This window comes from Poromitra crassiceps (assembly GCF_964638095.1).
Source record: "Poromitra crassiceps genome assembly, chromosome: 17".
Lineage (NCBI taxonomy): Eukaryota > Metazoa > Chordata > Actinopteri > Beryciformes > Melamphaidae > Poromitra > Poromitra crassiceps.
Window position 1 is genome coordinate 9,681,442 of NC_139635.1, and position 21,915 is coordinate 9,703,356.

At 44.1% G+C, this 21,915-nt stretch overlaps 1 protein-coding gene and 1 long non-coding RNA gene across 2 annotated transcripts in view; both read right to left on the reverse strand.

Moving 5' to 3' along the window:
- The window catches only part of LOC310792191 (stonustoxin subunit beta-like), a gene marked incomplete at its 5' end in the record, with an annotated part of 24,108 nt that extends 5,596 nt beyond the window's left edge, over positions 1–18,512 (reverse strand). Inside the window, 3 exons of the mRNA XM_083653920.1 lie at positions 292–338; positions 8,723–8,858; positions 18,509–18,512. Of these exons, the coding sequence (XP_083510046.1) occupies positions 292–338; positions 8,723–8,858; positions 18,509–18,512 (187 nt within the window). The remainder of the gene's footprint in view (positions 1–291; positions 339–8,722; positions 8,859–18,508) is intronic.
- Positions 18,513–19,026: 514 nt separating this feature from the next.
- LOC310791940 lies at positions 19,027–19,935 on the reverse strand. Its single transcript, XR_014553468.1, has 3 exons — positions 19,617–19,935; positions 19,340–19,411; positions 19,027–19,160 (listed from the first exon to the last, which is right to left on the reverse strand). It is a non-coding gene; the product is annotated as an uncharacterized lncRNA (long non-coding RNA).
- Between the last annotated feature and the right edge of the window lie 1,980 nt (positions 19,936–21,915).

Consider the following 21,915-nt stretch of genomic DNA (forward strand, 5'->3'; position numbering starts at 1 on the left):
CGACTTCAAACTTGGAGAGTTAATTTAAAGTAGGGGGACCTGACTGACAGAGTTCAGTGCCGAATTTTGTGCTATTCGGCATAGCGCCACCTATTGGCAAACACAAAAAGCGGTTTATCTCAAGAACCCTTCGTCTGATCGACTTCAAACTTGGGGAATGAGCATAGGGTGGCTTGACGGAGTTCAGGTTCTGGAGTTCTGGTTAAGCCTACAAAAATACATCATCCCTGCGGTACTCTATAGCTGATTGTGTTACTTTGTTTTCATGAATCAAACTAAATGCATACTTACATTTCCTCAGACCTGGTTTCAACCACTGCACTGCATCATGGTCCACCCTGGAGGAAGAAACAAAGTCAGATCAGCAGATTCTCTTTGATGATGGAAACATTCAAGAGGAAATGAAACCTTTGATCATGTGACTCTACTTCATTTGCATTTTACCTGAGAAAAGACAGGACAATGCACTGCGGTTGGGGGGGAGGGGCAGAGTACTACTTTAACAGGTTCTGATAAAAACTTATTTGAATACGTTATTATTATTATCAAAAAGTGCCAGTAAACTAAATTTCTGTATTGCAGAACAAGTCAGTTTGATATTACTATTACAAAACTCCTTGTAACAGCACTGATACAGTGCCATTTTGATTTTGCCTGTTCTACCTGGTACAGTGGCCTGATAATGAGATTACAGAAGAGGTTGCAGGTTAGGCAAAATAACATCATTCATTATCTACTGAATGCTCCTCCTAGGACACATGTAGGAGGTAACGAATTCAAGGTGAACATGTTGCCTGTTGAGTTTAGGATTAAACAGCTAAAGCCATATGTATAACACAGTGGGCGAGCCCACCCACTTTACCCTGAAGATATGGACGTCTTTGTTTAAGCTGTAATTCCTCGAATGGTCACTTGAGGCAGGACTCAGAAGTCCCATCGTTCCTGTTAAAATGCCCCACTTTGTAACAGTAATTAAATATCTTTATAGTCTGGACCGAAACACGGTTTTGGTCTATATAGCTAATTTCACTTTTTCATAACATGTGGGGGGGGGGGGGGGGGGGTAATTTTTTATTTTTTTATATAACTCGCCCGTTTGGAGTCAAATAGATAGATAGAAAAGGGGGTGATTGACAGATCGCCTGTCCAGTGAACGCGCAGCTTGCAGATTACGGACCAATAGCAGGCGGAGCTGTGGCTCTGGGAAACCCCCATCTCACGTACATCGTCAGATGTATGCTGACGATACGATCATATATCTACATGCAAAAAATAAGGCACAAGCTGCAGCAGATCTGTCAGCTGCAATGGTCAATATATCAAACTGGTTAACTGAGTCATGTCTACACCATGTAAGCAAAACTGTATGTATGTTTTTTTCCAAGTCTGCAAACAGAGATCCAGACCCAGATGTGTTGGTAGCAGGGAGCCGTCTTGCAGTCGTGCAAGAATTTAAATACCTAGGCATAATAATAGACTCCCAGCTAACATTTAAAAAACAAGTTAAAAAAGTTGCCAACCGAATCAAATTCAACCTGGCAAATTTCAAATATATCAGGAACAATCTGACTACTGAGGCCTCAAAATTGTATGCCAATGCTATGATTTTTTCACATATTAATTACTGTCTCACTAGTTGGACACAGACAGGTAAAACTACTTTAAAATCAGTAGAAACACTTTATAAGCGAGCCCTGAAAACACTGGACAAAAAAATCTAACTCATATCACCACTGTAAAATCTTAACTAAATATGACTTTTTAAATTGGGAAAACATGATCAAATTTGCAGATATTTTACTTGTGTATAAAAATTTTCATGGTCTGGCCCCCCTCCGCTCAAGGAATTCATTTCACAAATCCAAAATTCATCTACCAGAGCCTCTACCAGAGGAGACTGTAAAATTCCCTTGCTCCTACAGAGCAGCACATACCTGGAACACTATACCCGTAGAACTGAGAAACATCACATCTCTCAACTCCTTCTCCAACTCCATAAAACATTGGCTATTGAACAATCAAACATGCATCCATACTCCAGGATAGTATTTTTCGTTGTTTGTCATTGTTTGTCTGCTTTGTACGGCATGTGCTTTTGTCTGTGCTTTTGTCCGTGCTTTACAGTAAACCAGGGGCTGCATAATTGTGCTTATATGCTTTTGTCTGTTTTATGTGCTTATGTGCTGTTGCTCTGGCATGTATTGTATAGAATATGCTAATGTCATCTTGCATGTTCTTTTTATATGTGCTTATGTATGTTATTTTTATATGCTATTAATCTGCTTGTGCTTTTCTTCTTTTATATGCTTTTGTCTACTTATGTCTTCGGTACTATTGCATGTGTTTGTTAATGTTTTACATATAACATCAACCTGCCAGGGACTGCAGATGAAAATTAGCCTGTATGGCTAAATCTGGCACATTTACATGATGGACTCACGTGCTCATGTTAATTAATGTGCATTGTCCCTTTTCTTAAATAAATAAACAAACAAACAAGGGCAGAAGGACTCAACCCATTCCCTCCCACTCTGCTGATGAAATATCAAGATGGTGATGGCCAACGTTTGCACTCCGCCAGGGAGAAGAAATGTAATGGGATAGCTACGTCCATATTATTTATGTCTATGGTATAACACCATTAATGGTAAGCAGCGGTAAGCAGCTTGAAGCTGTCGGCGACCCGCCTACAAACAACAGAAGAAGAAAGTATGTCGCACTGGTGACGCACTTTTTGTGGCGATGCACTGTTTACATATACCCCGCTAGTTGAGAGAAGTGGACAGACGTTTGATCATTGATAACGAAATGGATAACCAAATTATTCTGTCCTTTTTACTTGTGATCCGATGCATCGTGGTGGCACCTCAGTAGTTTTTGGATATTATCTCCAGACCTCGCGTCACCAGCCTGCCCCGGCCGCCTGCGGTTTGACGTTACCTTCCACAAAATTGAGGTCATCTTTAGCTAACGTAATTGCAAGCATGACATTTAACATGTCCATTTGTCAAATATTACATGAGGACTAACATTCTAGAGAAGCAGAAGTTACGTGTTAATGTTTTAAAAATGTTATTGCATGCTGCACAGCATTGTGTTGGGTAAACAAATGCCCATTGATTAATAACACGTGACGTTCGTTTATTCAAGGGAATGATGACCGTCGAGTGACAACAGAGGAACAGGATTTTTGGAAAATGAACGTTATTAAATGCTGTAGCGTTAACGGTAATTCTCATGTGTATGGTTTATTTAGCCTACTTAATCTCTCCTGAGATTATAACGTTAACCTGTTAGGCTACTGTGCAGGTTAATACTGCTGATAATCAGTTGTTTCAACATCAGATATAACACAAGTCAAATGCCAACAGTTTTGAGACTGAGATATTTGTTTTGAACTATTTGTACGCATCTATCTGCCAGTGACCGGAGAATTATATTGTTATTTGCTTGTTTTAATGCTTTTGTCAATAAACATTGCCAACAAAAAACCTTGTTGTTATTGTTATGTACTTCGGTAAATCATGTAGGCTACCTGAATGTATCACAATATGATCGCAGAAGGAGCCCATTAGTTGTCAGAGGCAGGTTGGATAAAATGATCAGATGTGATATAATAAAGATTGTTGATGTCGAGTGAACACGAACTATGACACGAACCGAAGATTGGACCAGACGAGGCACACCAACCGAAGATTGGACCAGAGGATATGACGACGGCCGAAACAACCGACCAGCAGCCTGCTTCAAATCAATGCTTTATATTTATTGAAATTAAATATGGTGATATCTGTATAAATTTGGAATACATCAAACAACGGTTCCTTTCCCATACCATGGTGGGCTGGACTGTAGCCTACAGTAGGCTATTGCTGTAAAAAAGTGACTACACATTTGATTGTGTTAAGTGTTACACTATCAATAAATGTTTTCCAATGACACATTAGCTTGCCATATTCCTAACTGAGCTTCGTGGAATTAGCTCAAGACAAGTGTGTATCAGCTTAATGTCCAATACAGAAGAGCATGAAACAAATCTGCAAAAACTATATTTATTGAAATGTGATCGTCACGTTATATAACGTTATAGAGCCCAATTGGTCTGCCCATAGCCTCACTTTACATGGAGGCTATGTAAGAAATCATTTGCATCTGTTAAACCAACATATATCTTCCATAATGAATTAAATCATAATCATAATGCTACAAAGACATGAGCTAATCACCACAGAACCGCACAGACCATTTCGCCCGGTATCACGGACGTAAATGTGTCCAGGCCACTGAGATGAATATGAATCTTTATTATATGTCGATGAAGCGAGCAGCTCTGAGCTCCCATCAGCTAGTATGGTCGATGTGCTGGCTGGATCCCCTGCTCTCAAAAGTCAGATTTCGAAATAGGCGTTATTTTTTTATAAACTGGCCTCATAACGAGGATCTATAGCCTACAGTTATGTGTCTACTAACATTATTAAAAGATCATAAAGGTAATGCTGTTTTCTGACAGTTTGCTGCTTCTTCTTCTTCTTCTTCTTCTTTCTTTGACTTGAACGTAGGCGTAGTTGCTGCCCTCTCGTTGTGGACTCCAGTACTAAACATAGAGGCGTGCGCATGCCCAGTGTATGTAAAGCATCGTATTGCGGGCGTCTCGCATGAGCTAATATGGACGGAGACTGCTCGGAGCCTGCTCTAGTGTAGACTGGGAAGGCTTCAACTACGGGGTCTTTGAAAACGGCTTAGTGAAGATGTAGCCTAAGTCGAAGCCTCTGTTTCCTCATGTTTCTAGCCTCTGTTTATAATAACAAAGCTATGAAGTGGCAACTACATCTGACTGACATACAGTTATCCTCCCAAACTCCACTAAGAAAGTTGGAAAGCCCTCATGGCTGAGTGGTTAAAGCCGCTTGCTTTGCAATCGGAAGTTCAGTGGTTCGAATCCACCACTGGGTTTTAGCAATCTCTGTCCCAGCCCGGAGCTTCTTTACAGGTCCGGTACCATGTAACTACATATGAACTACAGTTGAATAGACTCACTCCACTTTACAGGTCCGGTACCATGTAACTACATATGAACTACAGTTGAATAGACTCACTCCACTTTACAGGTCCAGTACCATGTAACTACATATGAACTACAGTTGAATAGACTCACTCCACTTTACAGGTCCGGTACCATGTAACTACATATGAACTACAGTTAAATAGACTCACTCCACTTTACAGGTCCGTTACATGTAACTACATATGAACTACAGTTGAATAGACTCACTCCACTTCACAGGTCCGGTACCATGTAACTACATATGAACTACAGTTGAATAGACTGAAATTGAGCAATGCGGTAGTTCAGGCAGGCCACGAACGTCAAGCCCAGCTTAAACCCAGCCCACAGCTGATTAGGAGCTGATCTCAAACCCAGCCCACATCAGCTCAGCTGATGCCATTGGCTCAACTCATACAGGGGCGCCCTATTTAAACCTGCTTTACTCTGCCTGTCATTGCTGCTTCCTCTGCAATCCTGTTTGCAACCCAGCTCCTCCCTATGCTATATCTGACTTAAACAATGTCAATGATTCTGTTGTCATTGTTGCTTGCTCTGTTCTGTACCTGGGGGTCTTTTGCTGCTCCTTGCCTTAAGGCTATTCCACAGATTGTGGAAGGGCAAGGAGCTCCCATAATCTGCTGCTGCTGCTCTCTGCCTTAGGCTTTCCATGCTTGCTGCATGGAAGGGCAGGGAGCCTCCAGAACAGAGCCATACCGCCAAATTTAACTTATGCAAATAAAAGCTTTAAATTGATCTAAAGTGGTGTTGTGTTTTGACTAAAGTGGTCCTGACTGAAATGTTTTTTTCTCTCAACAATGGCTTACTTTTGTCACCAACCATGTCACCAACGCGGACTCATGGATTCCTCAGATCATCCTCATGGAACTCCCAATCTTGTTACCCCTTTTTTCACCTAGCTAATTAACTAGTATTCTCTAAACCTACGAACACTTAAAGACTGCATTTTCTATTTCTTTTTGGACTCTACTTTTTAGATTTTCAACTCCCTTCCCTGATCTTAGGATAATTTAAAAATTACATTTTTATATCCCTTCTGTTGGACTCTTTTTTTACATTTTCAATTTTCTGTTCTCTTGTACATTTTATTTCCATAATAAACCATTCACAGAGTTTCATTATCGGAAACTCTGTGCATGGTTTAGCCCGGCATCTCTCGGCCTGTCTCGGAGGGGAGTCCCCAGATGGGGGTCCGCTGCTGTGGCCTGGGTGGGCCCGTCCCCCGCGTGGCCTGCTCTCACGCTCTCAGTCACTATGCTGGTGGCTGGGGGCTGGGGGGGCGGGTCGCGTGGGGGCTGGGTCCGCCCGGGCCGCAGCAATTGGCCCCTAGCACAACGACCTCACAAGGTTCCTCCTCAGCCAAGTCACTGGGGCAATCCATGTGGCGATCCATGTGTGGATTGCCACCATATGGTGGAAAGGTTTTCTTGCGTTCACTGGGGGTGAGGGGGTGCCGCTGTGTCCCGGCCTGGCCTTCCCTCCCACGCCTTATGTGGGCGGGGGCCGGGTCGGGGGGCATCGGTGCTCTTCATCACTGGTCGAGGGCTGCCGGTTGGTTTAGAACAGCTTAGGTAGGCGATAGATTAGCTACAGCCTAAGGCTGACCTGTTAGTGTTCAGGCTAAAATCAGACTAGAGCAGGGTAGGATAGGCCAGATTAGGCTGTAGATTAGCTAGATACTATGTCCCAGTTAGCTCTGGTTAATGCTTAGAGTAGTCAGTTGTCTGATCTTCTCCCCCCCCCCTCTCTTTCCCCCTTCCCCCGCTTCTTCCCTTCTTCCCCCTTCTTGTTCTCCTCTCTTTCCATGCTCTTTCCTCCCCCACATCCCACCACCCCCCCTCCCTTCTCCTGCTCTCTCCTCATTCTCCCCCCCTCTGCTCCTTCTCCTCTTCTCCCCTATTTTCCTGAATCCCTGCCACTTCCTGCTCTCCCTTCTCTCACATTCCCCCTGCTCTCCTTCCCCTGCACCCTCCCACCTCTCCTTCTCTGCCTCTCTGTCCTCCCCCCTCTCTCACATTCCCCCTGCTCTCCTTCCCCTGCACCCTCCCACCTCTCCTTCTCTGTTCTCTCCTCCTCCACATTTCCCATTTTCTCCCCACCCTCGCCCTAATCCGGGCCCGTATCCTACTCCCTCCCTCCACCCTAGACCCTACCTCTACTCTCTGTCCTCCCCCCTCTCTCACATTCCCCCTGCTCTCCTTCCCCTGCACCCTCCCACCTCTCCTTCTCTGTTCTCTCCTCCTCCACATTTCCCATTTTCTCCCCACCCTCGCCCTAATCCGGGCCCGTATCCTACTCCCTCCCTCCACCCTAGACCCTACCTCTACTCTACCTCCCCTGTACCCTTCCACCTCTCCTTCTCTGTTCTCTCCTCCTCTCTGTCCTCTCCCCTCTCTCACATTCCCGCTGCTCTCCTTCCCCTGCGCCCTCCCACCTCTCCTTCTCTGTTCTCTCCTCCTCTCTGCCCTCTCCTCCCTCTCACATTCCCCCTGCTCTCCCTCCCCTGCACCCTCTCCTTCTCTGTTCTCTCCTCCTCCACATTTCCCATTTCTCCCCACCCTCGCCCTAATCCGGGCCCGTATCCTACTCCCTCCCCTCCCCCAACCCTAGACCCTACCCCTACCCTGACTCTCCCTCCCCTGCACCCTCATCTCTCCTCCTCTGTTCTCTCCTCCTCCACATTTCCTATTTTCTCCCCACCTCCCCCCTCTCCTCCCTCCTCCCTCTCCCTCCCTCCTCCACTCTCCTGCTTTCTTCAAATGTTATCTTTATTCTGTATATTCTTGTTACTGTGTGTTAGCTAGAATCAGCTAGACATACTTTCTGTGAAGCCCTCTGAGACATGCTTGTGAATTAGGGCTATATAAATAAACTTGACTTGACTTGAAACTTGACTTACTTTTATTATGTTATTTTTTATTGTAGTACATCTTAGTAAAGGGCGGTACATAGTCCATGCGCGCTTCCAACCGCGAGGGCCGTGCGGCCAATATGACGTAATTACGGTGGGGGCGAGGCCACCGCAGCCATAAACGCGTGTCGCCAGATTTTTCTAGCAGCGCACCGCACCGCTCTGCTTTGCAGGGAGACAATAGATCCATGGGAGAGTCAAGAAGAGAAATGAAATGAAGAAGTAAGTAGGCTACACTGAGCCATGTTTTGACCACATTTCTTGACCCATGTGGTAAACTTTGATTTCTAACTGTTCGTTTTTAGCCATTTCAAGTAATGTGCTGTGTTGAGACAGATCTAGGCCTATTTACATTAAATAAAAACAGGATTGGCGATTCTATTCATGTGCTGATACAATCGTTTGAGAGTGAAACCGCAGTCTACTGAACATAATGGCATTCCATTGACTTTTAATTGCGTTTCATTGACTTTATCATGGGTCATTCACTGTACTATGTAAACAGCTGTGCTCTGAGCAGCACTCTGAGTATGACCCCGTCTGTCCCAGCGCAGGGTGCGCACGCAGTCTGCGGAGCTCCGCCTCTCACTGCCCGCATGGAGTATGTCCCGGGCTTAATACACAAAGCTCTGTGTAAGTGTCTATTTTCATTGTTTCATGTCCTCTTTAATATTCCTCCTCTTCTCAGTGTGACAGAGAAAATGTGTGTGACTCTCAGCCTTCTAGCAGATTTTGCCTCTCCGTACCTGAGAGAGTCCAGTCTCCAGTGTGGATCCTCCAGCAGCGACACTGAGGCTCCTGGATGATTGTAGCTCAGGTCCAGCTCTCTCAGATGGGAGGGGTTGGAGCTCAGAGCTGAGGCCAGAGAAGCACAACCTTCCCCTGTGAGCAGACAGCCTGACAGCCTGCACACGCACACACACACACACACACGCACACACACACACACACACACACACACACACACGCACGCGCACGCACACACACACACACACACACACACACACACACACACACACACACACAGGTAAGTACATATATGATAATATGGTAATTGGATTACTAAATGTGACTTTGATTACATGAACCATATTGACTGACCCCTATGACTATCATATTGATTTATATCGTATCGCCCAGCCCCTATAGTGTGTGTTCTGCTCTCTCTTCTCCCCCTCCCTCCCCTGTTCTCCCCCCCTCTCTCTCCCTTCCCCCATTCCCTCTCCTTCTCTCCCCCTACCCCTCTCTCCCTCTCTAATAAAATATTGTCCATTCTCTTCATTAATAGTGCTTAGCTAAACTTAGACATATTATCTGTTAAGCCCTCTGAGACATGCTTGTGAATAGGGCTATACAAATAAACTTGAGTTGACTTGACACACACACACACACACACACACACACACACACACACACACACACACACACACACACACACACACATACATACACACACAAAGATACACACATACAAATAGACACACCTGTGCACACATGCACAGGCACAGAGAAGCACGCGCGCACGCACGCACACACACACACACACACACACACACACACACACACAGCATATTGCATTGTTGTATCTTCTTCACTGATGTATAGTTTGTAGTACTGGGTGATAAAACCTAGATTTAGGAAAGATTGATGGATTCAATATTTCATCAGTTCCTTCACTGTTTGATGTAGCTTCAGTTAAATCAATATTCCACGAGTTTCAACATGGATTTATTTATTTGAAAGGCAGAATATAATCTACTGACCAAGACCAGATGCAGCTGGACCAGTTTGTAGTTCAGATTTCCCTTCTCTTGTCTATGGAGAAAATGAATGGGGAATTCTCGTCTGGGGTTGGAGACGTCACGTGACTGTTGAGATCTATTGTGGCTGGGGGAGCTTAATTATTTACAGTGGGTGCTCACTTAAAAAATATATATATATAAGAAATAATAATAATAAGATTGGCAGTAGCATATGTGCTATAGTGAAAATAAATAGAACCATTCATATAGACTGCACTACTTAACCACACCAGTGGACTGCGTTTGACAACAGGTGTTTTGATACTTTTATCTGGCTATACTAGCATGAGAAACATTTACCATTTTGTCATTCCATCCAGAGGAAGTGGCCCCACCTCACATATTTAAAGATATTAAAAGTCTTAGTACAGAAATTGATTTGATGACTAATTCAGAGGCACCTTTAATAATAACCACCATTGTCTATTTAAACTTGAGGATCTCCTCCTTGCATGCAATTGCAATTTCTGTTAATTGAATTTCATTTTTTAATGTTATCAAATCAATTAGTAAATTGGAGATGACTAGTCAAAGTGAATCTATGCATTCTCCAATCAACTACATTCATCTTCCAGGCATTTCTACTAGAATCTCTTTAATAATCGTAGCAAACAAAATGGGGCCTGAAAGAAGCACATCTACCACTTCCCACACAGAGGTTGTGATCTATAACAAACTGGATGGGAGAATGTGCGCATCTGTGCGTTAACTTTGATCCATGCACATTTTGGAGACAGTGGAAACAGCGACTGGGGTGGCAAAGCTAAAATAAAGCAAACAAGCAAATAATTTCCAGGCCGACTCCACAACTTACCACTATAATAATAACAACCTATAATTATTGTTGGAAGAACGTCTAGGCTACAACGAAATGTGTCTTTGTTGCTTTATTAGTTCCAAAGCCGATCTGCTGTGAATTAGTCTCAAATGAAGCTTAGGTGAAACTTCAGACCAGAAAGACCTTTGTTTGTTTCGCACTAACTCATTCCCCTCTTTCCTTTCAGCTGCCCTGCATTCAACTGATTAGGGGAGCGTTAGTGATTTTTCTAAACCAATCACAGTTGGCCACATCTTCCCATTCAGCCAATCTCAGCCTTAGCGGCAACCTTTAAAAACTGCTCTCTTCTCATACACAGTCTGCTGTTATTTCAGTGTGATTGCTGCAACCCTCCTCCACCCCATTCTCCTCCAGGGGTCTCATCTATCAAACCTTGTGTAGAATCCCTACTAAAACCATGACTAACCTGTCCAGTGACTATCTACTCTATCCAATCCGTGTTTCACCACCCAGTATGATATCGTCTTGCAAAGGTATCCCACACAGAGGTAGTTATGTAAACAACAAAACGGTTAAAAAGTAAACAAGACAACTTATGCAAATAATCTGCACCAACCCTGACACTTCTTTAAATCCAGCGCCCCCAGTGGTTTAGTGGCAAAGAGAAGTCAGTGAGAAGTGTGCACAGGCGTACCTTATCCTACACAAACTATATTCCAAAGCCGAAATGCGCAAGCTCAGTTTCTACAGTAGTGCAATTATCTACAGTCCACTGTAGACAATTGCGCGCTCCGATGGTCTCGCCGACTGTAGACTCCCAATCAGATCCTAGAATCCGACCGTAGACTATCAATCACGTCTCGCTGACTGTAGACTACCAATCAGAGGCAGCTTAGGGGCGGGTCTTGCCGAGGTTGCTTCAAGATGCCTTGTAGAGAGGCAGAAACTATAGGACAGGTGTGTCAGGCTGAACAAAAACAAAGGGATAATGGCGATTTAATTCTCCTCCCTTTAGACATGTATGTATTCATGAAAGCATTGCCATACGATGGAATATTGCAGAGGCTACGTGCACCGCTAAATCTTTCCCGTTCGGCTTAAACCCCCGTTCACCCAATGCGTGTTTTGGCCGACAGCAGAAAGCATCACTTTATTCCCCCAACGCTTCCCTGATGAGTTTAGTTACTTTCAACCAAGTCCTATACTCTCAGAATGGCCTTCATTTTGTAAATGATGGTCCCATTTCGAGCAGACTATGTGAATCATTGCCTTCCAACTTCCACCCGTAATGTAGCGTCATATTGATGCTGTGTATAAGCAATGGCTATCTGTCAAAACATCACTGTGCTCTTCATACATAGGCCGCGGGGTTCCAGTTATGGGGGGACCTATGGGGTCTTGGACCCCATAGATAGAGTCTGGGACCCCATAGTCCAGAACACCTGTGGGACCCCCACAAATATAACTTCTCCCCCCCCCCCCCCCGAATAACACATTTTTCGATGTAATAATTAGTATTATTTATGTTAACTAGATAAATAGGCTAAATAAGAAACACGTTTTCAGTGTTCCCAAAACAACCGTTTGAATTGTTGAGTGAAATAGGCTGCATTTCACCTCCAAGCCACCATGCGTTGCCCATGAGCGCGTGTTCTACTACTACAACTGAGTTGCAGGGAGAAGAAGCCACAATATGCAACCATCACGTGATGTAAACAGTCGCCTGAGCCAACAAGATATTATTAATCTTTAGTATAGCGTTACCATGCCACCGAAGAAAAGGCTGAAGCTGCCAACGGGGTGTACAAGCCTGGATAGCTTCTGTTTCAGAAAGAAACAAAGAACGGCTTCAGACAACGGACAACGACCTGTTAGCGCAGCAGCCAGGTTGCTACTAGCTAGTAGGTAAGCTAACGTTATGGTCTGATGATATCGTGGACACAGCTGAGAGGAGAGGAGACTGAGACTTTTCATTTTGTAAGTATTAAGCCTACAGTTGTTTTTGTTCTAACAAGATGCTGCTACTGTATCTGCTGAAATATGCTGCTGTTTGTTAGGTGCAATTTGTTTTTCATTCACAAGTTCTTGATTACCTGTGCACATTAGTTTGTTCTTAAAGGGGGACTAACCCCCTAGATATGTATTAGAACAGTGATTTGAAAATACCTATGGAAAAAACCAAGAAATGACATATACTCTTGTCTATACTAGACTCTTTGGCTGTGTTAAGTCAAGATTTTTTTTCGGAAATCGACGCCATTACAGTTTGCCTACTGCCTCAAAAATAATTTATTTGAGAGGGGCGATATCTTTATAAATATCAACAATTAGCCAACGCTGGTGGCCTGTATGGAAACAGAAAATCCTGAAATGGTTGATAGTTATATCAATTTGGCCATTCAGTGGCGAACTAGAAATTTAATTATTTTTGTCCCATTTTGTCCCATGTGTGTGTGCGTGGCTTGCATGTGGCTTGTCTAAACTTACGTTAAGAGCCTCGCTGCTCGCAGCACACAGCACACAGTGAGGACAAACCTCTCGCTCTGGGGTAACACAATGCGAGATTTCTCCACGTAATTCCCTCGTCTAACTAGAGATAAACCGCGCAATGAAATCCGTTTTTAATTTGCGTTTTGGGGCTTTTCGTGATTTACAGCATGACAGCAGCATTTTTCCTCTCAGGGTGCAGGAGAGGCAGCGCAGAGCTCTTCTCCTGTTCAAAGCCCCCGCCTCTCACTGCCCGCGCGTCCCCGCTGCCTGAGCACACAGCAGCTCGTGCTCGCACACAGCGAGTCAACCCCCCCCCCCCCCCCCAGTCCCCAGTCGCTCTACTCTGCTGACATTTCCTCTCCCGTTTGACTGGCCGAGAGACAGTGCTTCCAAGTCGGACTGATAGCCGCGGCAATGTCAGACTGTGCTCTCTCTGCTCTGGCCGAGTCCGAGAGAGCCCAGCTCTGCTGCGCGCGCCCGCGGAGCTTGGAGCTAGTGCATGAGGTTTACAGTACGACTCTCTCCCGCATGCTCCCGCCTGCCTGCCTGGGCTGCTGCTTCCAACTCGGACTGATAATATATACATCATCATTCGAGCTTATCCAGGTAAGATATTAATAAAGTAGTGACACATTCAGCGGGAAACTAACTATAATTAAGACATGTGCCAACTTTGACGACGTTTGGTTCAGTATTTTAAGAGCAAACTTCAATAAGAATAGGCTTGGAGTTCTGAGGAGCTGAAAGGGTACAGGGGGGGTAGGGGAGTAATTATCTTGAAATCCCATAGTCTTTGGGAACACCGTGACGTAACGACGTGTCAAATATCCCATTCATTTGAGAAAAAAAAAAAAAACAGTCTTTGACCCTTAGAGGGCGCTTATGCCAGATATGCTGCTGAAAAATGATACAAATGGTAAAATGGCAACAGTTTGGTGTCAAATGTGGAAATTCTGACCAGAATTCTTCACACATCACCCCCAAAGTCATATATATTGGTTAAAAGCTGAAAAAAAAGTGTTTTGGAGGTTAGTTACACTTTAAGGTTAGCCTACTCTGGTTACTTCCGGTCTGTTGTTGCTATGCAATAGTAGCATAGGGGATGGCTGCCCCATTCATCTGTTTTCTTCTTGTTGTTGTTTTTAGATAGCGTTTCTTGCGGAGTGCAGAGAACTGCGCGGAAAGCAAATTGTATTTGCATTATGTATATGTATGTATAAGCATTATGTATTTATTTTTGTAGTTTTTGATTTATAAGTGCAGAGACAGAGTTAAATAAATGTTCATTTAAGTTCAGCAATTTTGTCTCATTTGTAAAATTAAATTGTTGTATTTTATCAAATGCAAATAAGTAAATATCACGGCATTATATAGGCCTAGCTATCAGAGCGGAGGTGAGTGAGAAAAGGAACAAATTGATGGTTAACTCATTCATGGCCAGTTTAGGACTGCCAATATTTAGCACAGGCCAAAGATTTTCATAATTGTTGGTCATCTTTCAAGACCCACAGTAAATTATCTATTAGCACCAGAGTGATTTGCAATACCTCAAAATGAAGATGGGTTCACCAGGAAAAAAAAGTGAGCTTTTAGCATGTTCTGTACTCTACTTATATCCATTTATATACACCCTGTTTTCACCCAAAAGGTCTCTCTAAGATGACAAACAGGAGAAAAGGCAATTTCTGTAAAATACACATTCTCAGGCAGAACTCGCTCTCAATTCTTTTATTTTGAACTGTATTGACATCAGACATGTAAATACTATTCGTTATGACACAAATGAAAAAAAAATATATATATATATATATATATATACACATGAAGTGCTTTTTTTTACATTCAACAATACAGCAGTGTGAGTGAGTGTGCAGACAGACAGACAGACAGACAGACAGACACACCGACAGACAGACAGACAGACAGACAGACACACACACACACACACACACACACACACACACACACACACACACACACACACGATCCCCCTTCGTTGCGTGATTTCTAACCCCACATAGGATAAGCAATAACCACGCCCTGTGGCGCCGGGATTTGCCAGGAGCAACACTGGAGGGCACGCAGCCCAGCGATTTCATGAACCAACTGAATAGCTCTTGAGAACGGACAGCGGGCTGCTGTGACTGCCGCTTCTGCCTGCTGTTCGTGTGTTTATTTTGTTTTGTTCTGGTCCACCCGTCCTCGTCCATGCTGTCCTATCCTCCCTGCTATTTGATCGTTCCCGTTTTCCCCTCGGCTATTCAACACGTCCTCACCGCCCTCTGATCGATCATTTCCTCATTCCTCCGATGATCAAACGCATCTCTGGATTACTTTCTCCCGTTTTCTCCCGGCTGGCACACAGGAAAGCGACCAGCTCCTGCAGCGCGCCGAGGGGCGTTTCAATGGCGTTTCTCCTGTCTGCAGAAGGAAGCGTTTATCCGTTTTCTGCTTTTCCTCCTGCTCAATTTCAAAACAACAGCTGCGGTATGTGTTTGTTCACGTGTTGTCTTAGATGCTAGGGACCTGATACTATGCCACAGGCTGAGAAAGTGTTTGAACTACGCGCTGCAGTAATAAAAACTAAAACACGTCAAACACGTCATTGGCCCTCTGGGCTATTCCTGATAACACGTCAAAGACGTCATTGGCCCTGAATGAGTTAAGAGTAAAGGTCCTTACACATCGGGAGCATTTTTTTCATGCGATTAATTCGCACGTCAATATTATTTTCCGAACCTATATCAGTTAATGCAACCATGCATACCAACGGCGAGGTTTCGCCGAGCGTTATTGCGGTGTTTATTTTTTCGAACCACGGTCGATTTTTCAGAAATTCGCTTCCGACGTGTACACATCTGTGGCTGTGATTGACAGGTGGGTCAAAACTTGCATCGCAATTTCGTGCCGTATATTCGCATCGCTCTTGATGTGTAAGGACCTTAAGACTGAATAATAACATCACACAACAGTCTAAACCGAATGTTAATTTTAAATTAGATATTCCTCTAAATCTGGCTTCAAATGGCCACAATTTGAGGAAAAGACGGCCCAATTCTAAATCGGTGGCCCCCATAGCTATCTGACTATAACTCGAACACTGCATAGGCCTACTGTAGTCATGTTGTCTAGCCTATAGTGTAGGCTGGCTGTCAAAACGTTACTGTGCTCTTATTCTGTCAAAACGTTATTGTCTTATTCATACATTATGTTAGAAACTACAAGTTTTTTCCCTGATCTCCACAAGGAGACACCAAGTGCTTGTTCAGTGTGCCTGTGCTAGTACCTCCCACTTTATAAATAGAGGCAGGGACCAGGCCATCCTCCTCTGTCTCCAAACATCTTCACCTCACCAGAGTGCTTGTACCTGTGTGCCATGTGTCTTTTGAATAACCTTCAATGTAAGTAGCAATTCAGTTTCTTTATACAGTATTTAAATTTGCTTAAGGATTGATATGAAGGTTAATTGATAATAGATTATACAGTTTGTTAACACATTCACTGCCAGCCGTTTTTCAATACTGTGGTTAGCTTCTGCCAAGGTTTTTTTTTGAGGATTCTGGCTCATCTTTCAAGAGCTGAGGATTATTTTCTGTTAGGATTTTGTGAACACACAATATCTCAAAATAACTAATAGAATGTGTGCTTTCTCTGTCTAAAAGAGTTAGTTTGTAGAGTTAGTAGTTATGTAAGCATTAGCAGTTGAATACAGCATGGTTTCAGCGTCTGAAAATTTATTCTGAGATAAATGGCTTTTTGTGAAATTCGATAGAACAGTCACTTTAACCATTCATTTTTGGCATCAGTAAGACATCAGACATCTAAACAATAGTTTTGAACAGTAATTTCCTCCATAACAGCAGGAGACACCCCTCTCCTTCAAACTCCTCCCTCCGTGTGTGTCTTCTTGGCTGCAGCGGGCATGTCACAAGCTCGTTTCTGCTGCTGCTGTAACCTCGCGTCACCAGTCTCACTGCTTTGCTGCTGCTCCTGTCTGCTGGCGGCCGCTCTTTGAGGAAGTCTGGATGGGCTCGCTCGTTTCTTGCGGTTTCGGTTGAGAGCTTTGATGAAGCTTTTGCGATTCTGGTCTTATTTATGCTGCGTGTTTCAAAGTGTGTTCCACCCGTAATCTATTATGCAAATTTGCAATCCCTCACCGCCAGCAATCAGCGCGAAAGCGAAAGCGTTTTCGCCAATCCATTCTACAGTATGAGAATGGTTTCATCGCGCGTTCCCCTGCAGTTTTGGCTCTGCTTTGGAGGGCACTGTCGCCACTTAGTGGGTCGGTGGAATGGGTTGTACACGGTCGGTGGCTCCAATAATTTTATAGGAGACGTGGGGGGCGTTGATCCACGTCCCACCGTCAATTTTTTTTTTTTTTTTTTTTACAACTCGTCATTGGCAGTCAACCGTTGGATTTTTTTTGACGACTCAACTCATCATTGGCATTGAACGTGTTAAATAACGTTGTGAGGAAGATCATTTGCCTAACTATTATTTTGGATATTTATGGTACTTTAATTTGCATATTTGGAACGATTGAAATGCTGTATTTATGTATTTCTTTGGACAAGATGTAATTTGTCTTTCCTTCTGTTCAGAACCATGGCGATCCTCATGGCAATCTTTGGGCAATCCTCATCAACATCAACCTTTAAATAAATAAATTGGACGATGGATTGCAACTCTTGTTTCCTGGTGGTTTGTGGCTCCAGTTAGAACTTTAAATCCAGTACACATTACATAGGCCTACTGTTATGTTGTGTAGCCTATAGTGTAGGCTAGCTGTCAAAACGTTACTATACATACTATTGATATTTACAGGACAGCCCATATTTCTAATCAATAGGGTGATCATATATGATTGCCCATGTGCTTTGGGGTTGATGTTGAGAGCTGCCCATGTGCCCATGTGCAATGGAGTTGATGGGGTTATCCCTGGCTTTGCTGAGAACAGTTAGTGTGAGAAAAGTACCAAATTATGTAATCATCCCTCTGCAGTTCCCACCAAAAAAAGCTGTTGATGTCTAGCATAGAACAAAGACGGTCTTATTTTATTATCAGTGCTGTGTATGAAATGACGTACTTCGACCTTGCAGGTGGCCGTGTATCAGAAAACATGGCGTAGATTTCCCATCAAGGCTTATAACTGAGCATTGATATCTAGAAAATGAGTCACATAACTGATGAGCTGGCAGAATCGCACACCACCGGCCCCCACCCTTCTTGAGCTCTCTCTCACAGAAGACATGTCACTGCAGAGTGTACATATATGTTATTGTTTATATAATGCACACTTTATATACATTCATCATGACACATACACACACGTGGACAATGAGGGAAGGAGTGGGTTAAGAGCAGAAAACAGCTGGTTTCCTGGCACTGAGTACGCACACCTCCAGCTCCGACTCTCAAAGTCTGCCCCCCCCCCCCCCCCCCCCCCCCACTAGAGCCGGTACCCATGAACTCGGGAGTTCACTCGAAGGATGAGTTTCGATGATGTCATTCTGCTCGGGGTGGAGACAATTGGACGAGCCCCCAATCATGGGAGACACACACACACACAAACACACTATCTCTCTCTCTCTCACACACACCCTATATCTATATAAGGGAGGGAGTGGGCCTTGCAGTGGATTGGCTGCTCCTTAAGGCTCCTCCTAAAATCTCCACCCCAAAAGCCTGTGTGAACCAATCAGAAGAATATCCAATCACATAGGGATGGGTACCGTTCACATTTGAACCGATACCGGTACGGTACCGGTACCTGGAATTCGGTACGGTACCCAAAACGGTACCATTTTCGGTACTTTACACACTCTATTAACAAAAAAATTACAGTTGTAAAAAAAAAAAAAAGTCCAAACTTCTCAATTTCAACATTGTTCTTTATTTAGCACATTATTTATTTAGCACCAGACAAAATAAAACTCCTCCCTACAATACCTCCCTACCTCTCCCCTCCCAAACCAAGAGTTGTAGCAGCAAGGTTAGTTTAGTGGGGTTGGGGAAATAGTACTTGATGTCCAACACAGCTTCCAGCAGGGCCTGGTCTTCATCTTCAAAGAGCTCCCCAAGTGCTGAAAGTTTCTTCTGTTTATTGAGTGGTATCTGAAAATAAAAAAAGGCATCGTGATTCATCAAGCATTATTTGTGTTATCAATAGAAAGAAGTGTCAGTGCTATGCACATCTTAATAGAAATGACAATTGATTGTTAGTAACATAGCTTAGGCTACACTATGAATAACACACCCATTATCACTCGTCATTATGCAAAATAATAATTTACCTGAACCATATCCACCGCTGAGAAGAGGGTGAATCGTGTCCTCCTGTGCGGCTGTCACTGGCACATGGTTACCTAGCAATGAAAGCAAGAGTGCAACGTTAAATAACACGTCTCACGGTCGGTGATACGAGCTGATGATAATTATTATAGAACGTTAACAACGCTAAGCTATAAAGCTAACTCAGCCAAGAAGACAGTGAAAAGCCCTGTTATCTAACAACCACAACGGCAGTGAAACAACTTATCCAGCTAACGCTAGCAAATTAAATAACGTTACCTGATGTTGTAGAAGTCGATGCCTCTCTCAAGTTCCGTCATCATCCTCCTGCAAGACTTCAGCTAACGTTACAGCTGACGAGCTGAGGAGGTGGCTAACGTTAGCTGCCGTGCGGTGTCTGCTTCATTCACTCAGGTTATCTAACACGTTACAGTCTTCAGCATTTAGCTAAATACATCTTGTGTTTGACCATGCTTCCTCAAGTTTGAGGTGTTTCCCTAGTCAGCTTTGCAATTCACATCACAAATGTTGCAACCAGTGTTGTCTGAGTCTATCTTGGTAAAGTGTAGCCACAGCTTTCGGCTGGCCCTGTTTTGCTTTCAGGATCTTCAGGTAGAGTGACGTATTGACGTAACGCGCTCTCCCGTGTTGCCTTAAGGTTCCGTCGGAATTTCTATTTTACCCACTCTCTTTCTATTACTCAGTTGCGTTCAAGTACCGAAATTTGGTACCGTTCGTTTATATGTGAACTGGTACGGGGCAGTACCGACGTATTTCGGTCGGTGCCTGTAAAAGTACCGAGTTCGGTACCCATCCCTACAATCACAGAAGACCAACTGACTGAAAAGCTGGAGTTCAAACTTCATTCAGGTCATCCATCTCTCTCTAAGCTTTCATCTTGCTCTGAGATAGTTGGTCACTGCTGCAACGATCGTTGGAAGCTGGGAAGAACTTCACATTCTATCCTCTTTGGGTAAATGTATCGATGAGTTCATCAATTGTTTCTGACTTGTACCAATTTTAATATAATGCTTTGATATAACCATTCATGTCTGCTAGTCTTAAATAAACGTGTGTCACTGTGCACTTAAACTTATCCACCTGTCTGTTGTCGGATGTTTCCTTGTCCTAGTCTCGCTGTGTTTTCCTCCCATTCAACGAACACGCCTGGGTTTCATGTGACAAAACCCTAATAATACCGTAGTCATGTTGTGTAGTAGCCTATAGTGTAGGCTAGCTGTCAAAACGTTACTATACATACTGTAGTCATGCTGTGTAGTAGCCTATAGTGTAGGATAGCTGTCAAAATGTTACTGTGCTCTTATTCATACATACTGTAGCCATGTTGTGTAGTAGCCTATAGTCTAGTCTAGGGCTGTTAACTCATTCACCGCCAAAGACTGAATTGACTGAATATCAGCAATGGCCTTCCCCGCCAAGGACGTGTTTGACGTGTTTTTGTTTTTATTGGTGCAGCGCCTGCAGCAAACACTTGCCCAGCCTGTGACACAGACACAGGTCCCTGCCTTCAAAGGGTAGCCGACAGCACGCGATCAAACACATACCGCAGCTGTTGTTTTGAAATTGAGCAAGAGGAAAAGCAGAGAACGGGTAACGCTTCCTTGTGCAGACAGGAGAAACGCCATTGAAACGCCCTCGGCGCGCTGCACGAGCTGGAGTCGCCTTCCTCTGTGCCAGCCAGGAGAAAACGGGAGAAAGTAATCAAGAGATGTGTTTGATCATCGGAGGAATGAGGAAATGATCGATCAGTTTGCGAGGGCGGTGAGGACGTGTTGAATAGCCGAGGGGAAAACGGGAACGATCAAATAGCAGAGTTGATATGACAGGGAGACATGGACGAGGACGGGTGTACCAGAACAAATCAAAAATAAACACAGGAACAGCTAGGCAGCAGCGGGCAGAAGGCACTCACAGCAGCCCGCTGTCCTTCTCAAGAGCTCTTCAGTTGGTTCATGAAATCGCTGGGCTGCGTTAGCCTGGGTAAACCCATCCCCCACGTGACCTGCTCTCAGACCTGTTCTCAGTCACTATGGTCTGGTCCCCCGCCTGTGCTGAACGATTTCTTGCGGTTGTTGCCCCCCCCCCGATAGACCGCTCCATTACGCAACCGTCATCCAACCAGCTTTGTGCACAGAGCACATGCGCAGTGCAGCAGATGGCGTCATCGCTCTGCGACCTTTGTTGTTAGCAAGCGAGCTAACACTTTTCATTTCAGTACTGCTAGCACGCAAATGGTTACAACCAGCTACAAGAAGAGAGAACATCGCGTGACGGTGGTCAGGGAATGAAAGAGGAACAGGACTACTGTCTACACGGACCCAAACCTCGATCCCTGCTGCAGATGGCCGCAGATCTGGAGAGATATTTGTGGCTGTGAAGAACAGTCATCATCTATACAGCTGCTGCCAACCTGATGAGGAAACAGGCGTGCTTGTTATGCTGGACACTGAATGCCAGACTGCAGACTTCATCCTCCAGTGCTGTTCGCCTCAGGACTTGAAGGCCTAACGTTGTACCATGGACTGTATACATTCTGTGCTAATAATGCTAGCATGCT